The sequence below is a fragment of the Leiobunum rupestre genome, chromosome 3, assembly GCF_980474605.1.
Source record: "Leiobunum rupestre chromosome 3, qqLeiRupe1.1.hap1, whole genome shotgun sequence".
Taxonomy (NCBI): domain Eukaryota; kingdom Metazoa; phylum Arthropoda; class Arachnida; order Opiliones; family Sclerosomatidae; genus Leiobunum; species Leiobunum rupestre.
The window spans coordinates 66,530,000-66,538,973 of NC_143386.1; the positions used below are offsets into that span (position 1 = coordinate 66,530,000).

General features: G+C 34.5%; 1 protein-coding gene across 2 annotated transcripts; it reads right to left on the reverse strand.

Moving 5' to 3' along the window:
* Nucleotides 1–4,324, reverse strand: LOC149954416 (uncharacterized). Of its 2 annotated transcripts, XM_090170332.1 has the most exons (6): nt 4,183–4,324; nt 2,627–2,824; nt 2,393–2,467; nt 660–701; nt 470–595; nt 1–251 (listed from the first exon to the last, which is right to left on the reverse strand). In XM_090170332.1, the coding sequence occupies exons 1-6, from the start codon at nt 4,270–4,272 to the stop codon at nt 129–131; spliced, it is 654 nt and encodes a 217-aa protein (XP_090026458.1). In that variant the 5' UTR covers nt 4,273–4,324; the 3' UTR covers nt 1–128. The 2 variants fall into 2 exon arrangements, with proteins under 2 accessions (XP_090026458.1, XP_090026459.1); XM_090170333.1 differs by lacking the exon at nt 2,627–2,824.
* Between the last annotated feature and the right edge of the window lie 4,650 nt (nt 4,325–8,974).

The window sequence follows — 8,974 nt, forward strand, 5'->3', positions numbered from 1 at the left end:
TATTCTAAATTAGCTCGCTTTTCATATATATATAAAATATCTTATATAATTACATCGCATATTTTCACGGTATTTTAAGCAAAGTTTTCTTAGGCTAAAACATAGTTTTCAGTCATTTCTCGCTGTTTTCACGGATTTGTGTCGTCAACGTTAGCAAAATTGACGACGGCTTCGTAAAACCTCGCCGAGTCGTTTTCTTCCATTCGGCGGACTTCGTCCAAAATGGACATGGAATGACACTTGTCAATCCACTATCAGCCAAACAAAAAATATATATGTTAGAACGTAGTGGGGATTGCAATTTGAAACGCGACTTCTGGTTTTCATACCAAACATAACCAACATCATTAGTTTAATCAAAATTGTAAACTTTTACACTATCGACATCGCTATCTGAGGAATATGCACAAAAGGAAACATTACAATGTCTATGTGCGCATGGAATTGGTTTTAATGAAAATGAACTTACGAATTTCAGGGCGACAACCAAGGTGAAAAAGCCACAAATGGTCAAATAATCATAAAAAACTGCTTCACAATCCTCCTTTAACTGAACGAGGGCCGCGTTGTCAATCAAAGCCACATCCATTTGTTTCTGAAATTCAATATTCTTTCCTCAATTACATGTTATTAACTTAATATTAGCAATCATATTTTACCAAACATTGTCGCACAGCAACCTCTCTGAAAATATCTTGGCACTAAATCAAAGCAAAAGAGCTAAATAAGTTAAAACTATCCAGAACTTTTCTGGTTACTGGGATTCTGGGAACGCCTGAGTCGAACTTTTCGCGAGAAATATGAGACTGGAAATCGATAATGAAATTGAGCCAGTAACGAAATATGTAGGAGCAATGTTTTAAGGTATTTTCTTGTCAAAATACCTAATAAGCTATTATTATTTAATTAAGTACTAATTCGAGTAGACTGATTTTTTTTCCGTAAAATATTAAGATATTTGTCGAAATATGAAAGAAAATGTTCTTCGGGCTAGTACTAGATGGGTTGGACCAATTATTAATTTAACTTATATTAGTTTTTCAAAACGAGCTATTAGGCAAGGATGGTGGTAAGCCATTCTTAATAGAACAATAACCTAAGAGTTACCTGTGCGGAGTAACAAAGATTCCGTAACCCCAAATTTCATAAAATATCCCTTACGAGAGAGGTATAAAACTATGGACACCTAGTTCTTAAGTTAAACACAGGTTTCAAATTGTGCGACAATGGAAGCATAGATTTACGCAAGCAAGAACCTTGGACTGTATTTGACGTCTTCGGTAATACGCGGTTTTACCCCGCCCTATTTCAGGGTCCATCTCGATTTAGGGTAATGAGCACCAGCTCTTGAACGGAACACGAGTAATTTTCCTTAACCAATTTCATTTTAAATATTAATTTTTTTATATAATAAATATGTTATAAATAATATTTGCATATCACGTATAAATTAAATTCATAATTCATTAATTTAATTTACATCTATTTATTAATTTCGTAGATTTTTATTAATTACTGTATAATATTATAAAAATTAATCGGTTTAGAAAAAAAACATTGTTAAAGCATTTTCCAAAAGTATATTAAACAGTAGCTATGAATTTGGGAAGTTTCGATTTCACTCACTAGGGGACGGCATTTGACTCTTACCGAAAAACATAACAGTTGTTAATGGAAATAAAGCGATTACAAATTCTTCCTGGCGTAAATTGGTTTATGGTCAAAATTACACTTCATATGGATATTTACTTTATTACGACCCCTTTCCTTTTAATGTTAAATAGTTTTAGAAACTAAGTTCAAATAATTTACGAAGGTATATTTGCTTTGGGCTAGTAGCAGTTGATTTAGTATCGCATATCCAGAGGTGAAGGAACGTTCGAGAAGTTGTAGGGGGCAAAGAGAAACTAAAAGGGGTTTAGAGAATGATTTTGAATTTTTAATGGAGTGTAGCTTCTCCGAATGCATGTGTACTTTTTACTACTCTGTAAATTGGTGGGAAAAGACTGAAATTTAAACTAAGTTGAGGTTCTTCAATGCTTTTAAAATGATAATTTGAGCCTTTTGAAGATTTCAACTGACCAGAAACTTGGAGGGGGCAATAACATTAGTTTCCCCTCCCTGCAAAAATCTAAGGAAGGACATCCCGGTCCCTACGCCCCTGAGCATATATCTCGTTAGAGAAACTAACTTCCTCAGAGGTTAACACAAATCGTTTACTAAAATCTTATTAAAATCCAGATTTTAATATACATTCTATACCTATAAGGCTTTTGGTGTTTTAATATCAAGCCTTGAAGTAACAGAATGAAAAAAATTATAAGTTAGAAATAAACCAAATTGTTTGGAGCAGCAGTAAAGGTAAATAAGTAATCCAGGTAAAATGACCTACCGCATGTGCGATTATCATAGTTGATGCTCCTGTAACCGCAGCCAAGCAAGCAAATACCCGTGACATCATAACAACCTGTAAATGAGGATATGTCTTAATTAATATACCCGATACTCAGATCTGCAGTAGTGGAGGCTCCGGGAAGGAGAAGAGACATCGTTCCAACATAAAAAGAATGATCTCTACAACTTTCCAGGCCTCCCGGAGCCTCCACTGGCGCTCGTTGATATTCACCGTCTCTAAGACACGCTTGTAACTCCTTTTTCCAAATACGACAATAAATATTTCGATGACAGTGGCCAACATGACGACTATACCCAGGCTGAAGCACAGGATAGCCGCGTTGTAGTAGTGATTCAGTCGTTGGTCTGAATTTGGGTAATAGAGCTTCAGAGCCAGACGCGACAATGCTGCCATCATGAATCCCAATGGCTAAAATTCACACAAGTGACCAGAGTTAAAGCAACCATATTCAGTAGTCACGCTCGAGTAGTCATAATAAACTAACAACAAGACTTGGTCATGGTTTTGATTAATTTCACTAACCACCATTTTGGGCCACATAAATTATTACAAGGATAACCTAATAGATGGGAAACATGATTACCTTACTCTTTTATTGTCAGCCTTAAATTCGACCTCAGCTAATCCGATAATATCGAGCTTCATTATTATGCCATTAGAGACTTAAAAACTTGTTTTAATAATATAATTTGGTTGCCAATCAAAATAGGATAGTGTTTTCAGCAATGCATGGAGGAAATAAACTTAAGACGCGTTCACACTATCGCTTGAAACCAGTCTAAAATACTAATTTTTCTCAATTACATTTGTCAAAACTGGCACCTTAGGCAACTTGGAATATAATTTAAGTTCTAGGGTGAAAGTTGCTTAAAGCTGTGTTCACACTTTGCCTTGAAATAAATTCAAATCGTTTCACAATGTTTCGAAGGAATTGTGCGAACCACGCTTAATTGTTGTAAACCGATTTAAGCCGGTTTGTACCGCTAAGTGTGAAAGTAGCTCAAGAGTGTTCATTCTGATTTTGGGCCTAGTAGATTTTCGTAGCGGCCAGCCCGTAGTAAAAACGATAAGTCATCCGAATGAAAAAAAAACCCACCTATCGGATTTGGATCGAGTAGATATGGTCCAAGTAACGTTTTTGATTTTTGAATAAATGTTTTCTTCAGTACTTTTAGTCAAACCAAAGTTTTTTGGGCTTTAGCAAGTAACATGGCATATTAATTAAAACAGAACTCGAACTGACAATGTATACAGTATAATTTAATTGACCAGTCAACCAAAATCCCTAAGAGTACGGAAAAAACTATTTCCACCACGGCCAATGTAAGCGACTAAGCATTGTTTTAATTTTGAATAGTTCCAGGTTTTACTAAGACTTGGCGTTAAATTTAAAAAAATCGAACTTAGGTGATTACACTCCCGAAAGTCACTACCATCTTTTTGCTATAGTTTTTGTTGTTAATGTAAAGGAAGCATTGGCGCTAGGATGATGTAAAATTAAAAGTATATCGTAGGTACGCTAAAACTAAGAGGGTTTTAAACAACTAATCCTAATGTCCTACGGTCCGGCGGGTATTAGGTTACTTATGCAGTAACGGGATTTATTTGACTAAGCGTTTAAATTTTCTGTATTACAAAAAAACTATGATTAATTAATAAAAATAACCATTCTGAGAATTAGAATTTAAGGAATTTTGTTAACACGTAAACTAAGTAAGCCATTGGTAACACTCGATTTCAATTTACATTTTTTACATGAAACTTACCAAATTGATTAAAGTTCCCAAAGCCAACTTGTTTCCCAGCTTCTGGAAGGAGAGACGCGTCACTTTGTCCATGCTTGATAAAAGTGCCATTTCTTGCTATAAACCCTAGGCAAAACCAATTACGTTATAATTATTTTCGAAAAATGATCGAATGAACGGGAACAATCGACAAGTTAACGGAGTGCCGACAGACTAATGAGCCGACAGAAGATCAGAGGGCACTTTCGCTCTTATCAAATCGTAAATTTTCCAAATGAACAAATTTTTATACAAAATAGGCCTTTTAATTTACGTCGTGTCCCGTAAAACGTTAAAATTAAATATACATATTTATATCTTATTCTTTTCTAGAGGTTAAAACCCGCAGATGAATAAATCGGTATCTCGAAAAAAAAACCACCGTGAATGGGTAGATTGGATTTTTAGTCCAATTCACACAAAAACCCTTTATTTGATCTACAGCCTTTTGCATATTTCGTTTTTTCTGAGCTACGGGGAGATAAGACTTTCCTGGAAAAGTTGTGACACGCCTTCTTTTCTTTTTTCTTGAGATTTCATACGTCAAGAGGGACGGTATAATTGCGATTCCATCGTTCCGATTGCTTCTCGTAACGTCACAGAATGACGCCACACGAGCGTGAAGGTTTAATCACCATCTATGGGACTCAGTGTAACGAAAAATATCACCCACTAATAATAATTCCTAAGAAATAGAGTATTTTAAGAATGTCCCTAAAATATAAATTCTTAAATTTGGTTTGCGATGTGGTAGGGGAAATCCCCCTCTTCAGCTGGAATTTGTGCTAGTCGCGTAACCCTGCGGGAAAGAGGGGTCCTATTGTAATGGTCACTTTCTGTTTCGTCGGGGTGAGGTTTATGTCCAGGTCTTCCCCGCGTGCGAGCCTCTTTTTCATGCTTATATCTAGCGGAGTAGCGGTTATTTCGCGCCTTGGGTACCGTCTTCACTAATCCACCAGTTTCCCCCTATTCCTAAGAATTCAAAATATGACGGTTGCCAAAACTTAAAAATACTAAGCATTGTATGATTTCTATCGAATTTTCGCTTGAAATCTTTTTTTTTATTTACAATGGATGGTGATGGAGAGATGCTTTGACTTTAAATAATCCTCTACAACAGAAGAAGCTAGTTCAGGTAATTTCGGTTTTTATAGTTTCTGCTCACTTTTAGCTTCATTTGGGTTATCTTTTGTCGTCTGCTATTTTTCAAAAAGGTTTTCTTGGAGATGCTGGTGCTGCTATTGAAAATAAATTTATAAAAGAACACGCAGTGTTGAGATGAAATGGGCCGGCTAGCTTTAAAACCCGACCTGAGCCAACCCGATTAAAGAAAAATTGAAACCGAACCCGAACGGGGCCGCCAAAATTATTTATTTCAAAAACCCGAAACGACCCGGCCCACCAAAATTATTCATTTCGAAACCCAAAGGTGAAACCAGACCCAGCCCAGCCCGATACATTTTTAAAATAATTTAAACCCGATCCGAACAGGCCCGATAAAATTCAAACCCGTTCCAACCGAAAAAACTGGCACTTTTTATGTTTATAGTATACGCTTTTACAAAATGCTAGAGTGCCCTCTCAGATTAAACTTTTGCCAGTTAATGGCGCTTGGAGCTCTTTGAGAAACGGTTCAAAATTAGAGAACCTGCCAAGAGTAGGATTAACACGTAATACTGATTCGCTTTCTGTATGTAGAGATTTGCTGTTGCGAATAAAATAGAAACTTGAAGCCCGACCCGACATGGTAGTTTTAAATAAAAAGCCAATGAGCAAAGCATGACTCCTCAAGTAATCGCTGTTGCCTAAAGGGTCGAAGATTGAGGCAAATTGTGGTTGCCCTGTGTGAAGTGGCAATGGGAATGTGATATATAATTTGTCCAACAATTAGGCACATAATATAGGTTAACATTTACTTATTTTCCCCACCAGCCATGAAGTAGAAATACAGAGTTATCCATTCAAGTCATAATTTAACTTATTTGTATATTTTATTTTTAGAGACCTCTTGGATGCACGACTTTTTCATGAACTCTGAAAATAAAATTTCATCCCCATAAACTGAAACGAGTGAAAATTTTGGATAATAAATTTCATAGTGACTTTTACTTTGTACCACCAGACAAATAACCACTATCAGTAGTATCGTTTACCATGGACTAACTACTGAATTTGATAATAAAATCCGATAAACATTGTGTGGCGTAACCAGGATTTTGATCCAAGGGGTGGGGAGGGGGCACAGTTTATTATTATTTAATTTATACAATCTTACATTTCATGGAGCTACTTGCCGTTTGTGTCCTCCCCTCCCAGCTACTTTTTATATTCCTAAAGAGTAATTAAATTTACGTTGAACTAAGTAAGAAGGTAGTAGCAATGCTTTGGCTCTTTCTTCAGTTGGTGTCATCTGTGGAATATTGGTACCTGAACCACCCCCAGTTTTTTAAAAAACGCTTGAAAATTTGACTGTGGCTTTGTTAGCGTTGCCTTGAGAAACATTTTACGTTTTCTTTACATCCGCTAAACTTCAGTTATTGAGGCAAATTAAATTTACTATTTCAGTAGTAGAATACCACTTCCTACGGTGTGGTTGAGTTAGTGAGCGTCCTTAGGGTAGTCTTACATCTTCGTAAACTTGGTTTTCCATAGTGGACATTAGCACATCTTATCCGCCATCCAGCCTTCTTGAACTTTTATTGCTTGTCATTATATTAAAAAAGAAATAAGTCAAGGTGATCTCTTTAAATATACTTTATTGAAATGAATGTAAACAATTAAATTATATAAATTTATAAAGACCAAATTATGCCAAATTTAAAAGGGACTCGCATGACATAGATTTTTCATATACACTTACATCCTTACATTTGTTTTCCAATTACAAAGATTATATAAATTACACAGATTTAATTTTACTCCATATTAAATTATCAGTATGTTACAGTCTTTTAAATTTTAGTCAAATTTTTATTCTAAATTACCTTAATTAAAAGGTTAGGCCAATAAAATATATTTTAATATTGGTGTATATGACAATAATATATTTTTGTCGATGGTGACAACGTTCATAGAGCTACAAATAACCTTATCTTAACGTGAAAAAAAAAACAAATAGAACTGACATAGCTTCGTAAGCATTACATAGATGGCGTGAACGTTCTTTGGGCTAAAAATAAGCTTAACTTAACATGAAAAACCAAACTGAGCTGAAATAAACTGAACCTTGACGCTTGCGTGGCGTCCTTCTTAGTGCTCGGAATTGTTTATTCATTATCCACAAATTTTCCGATTTATTTAAAAAAACTTTGGTAAAAAGAATATCATTTTAACTTATTTAATTATGTTTTTTACGCAACCAAGCATTTATTTGAATAAAAGTGGTATTTATTTAAATAATTGTTTGTTTTATTTAAATAATAGGCTTATTCACTTTCAATTATTTAAACATTTTACAATTTTTATTCAACTATTGGTTATTTAAATAAATATTATTTAAATATCGCCGAGCTTATTTTATTTATTGATAAAATTAATCGAATGCCGAGCACTAGTCATTCTGGGACGAAACGATAAACAATCGAAACGAGAGGGTCACAAATATACGGTTCCTCTTGACGTAACGTGACTTGTGACTTCGCTGAATGAAATCTCAAGAAGAAAGTTCAATGAAAGAAGGCGTGTCACAACTTTCCTATAGGAAAGACTGGAGAAAATCCCCGATCAAGGCAAAAAATTAGTTTCATCTATGCTTAGTTTATTAAGCTTGCCACCGAAGGAGAGAGCTTGTCAGATTGACCCCTTCTCGCCAGTTTCTTAGTGCGGTGTGAGCAGCTTCTGTTACTTCCCACTCCACTTTTGTTGTCCTTTAAATAAGTATCTTAATCACCCACACCCCGAACAAAGCATAATAAAACTAACATTAATTTTACCACAAAGTAAAATTGTTTGAAAAGATTTATTATTAAATTTGTCCATTAATTAGGGACAATATTTCAATAATCCTTAAGATAAGCACTATAAAATGAGCGTTATATCACCTACTTGTACAATAACTTAGTCACTATAAAAGCTTCAACATGGTAAGTGTTCAAAGGCTTAACGACTCATGCACCATGTCCATAAGCAATGTTTAACAAAAGAAAGTGCATGAAGAATAATCCCAATGACAATGTCTTCCTGAGAAAAATCAATTACAACGCGTTCATACTAACATGTTAATTGACGAAAGCAGCAAAAGTAACACCACCTTAAAGCTATCTAAATGAGAAAAATATAGCTTAAAAACCATAATTTAAGTTCAATTATTATGCCATTCATATCAAAAACTATTTCATATAAAATTAGAAAATTTGCAGTGTTTTATTATTAATAAGGAAAGTCTTTAATTTGTAAAATTCAAAACAAATTCACATATTTTATCAGTTTTTACACATTCCTTAAGGGATTTGTGTGTACTATTTTAAAATAAATTTTTCAACGGTAGATACCAGACAAAATTTGCAACGAGAACGTTGTTGAACATTCTGAAAAAATTAGGAAATAGCAAAATTGAAAATAGAGCTCCTTTGGTCTGAAAAGGCATATTTTTAATTAATTTTCTTTTTTCAACAACACAATTTTGTAGGAGTTAAAGGTTCAAATATTTTAATGAATTTCAAGTCTTTAACTATTCTATGCATTGTTAATCCTTTTACCACAGCAAGAACAACGGTCAAGATTTTGTAAAATATATAGCCAACGAGTTTCATTAAAGATAGACCGAAGGGAACGG

Bases quoted from the DNA above. Each gene is read 5' to 3' on its own strand.
- LOC149954416 (XM_090170332.1), bottom strand. From the start codon at position 4,272: ATGGCACTTTTATCAAGCATGGACAAAGTGACGCGTCTCTCCTTCCAG. The intron at 2,468-2,626 runs GTGAATATCAAC...CCTCATTTACAG, and splicing joins ACAAGCGTGTCTTAGAGACG to GTTGTTATGATGTCACGGGT. The intron at 702-2,392 runs GTAGGTCATTTT...GCTTTGATTTAG, and splicing joins CTATGATAATCGCACATGCG to TGCCAAGATATTTTCAGAGA.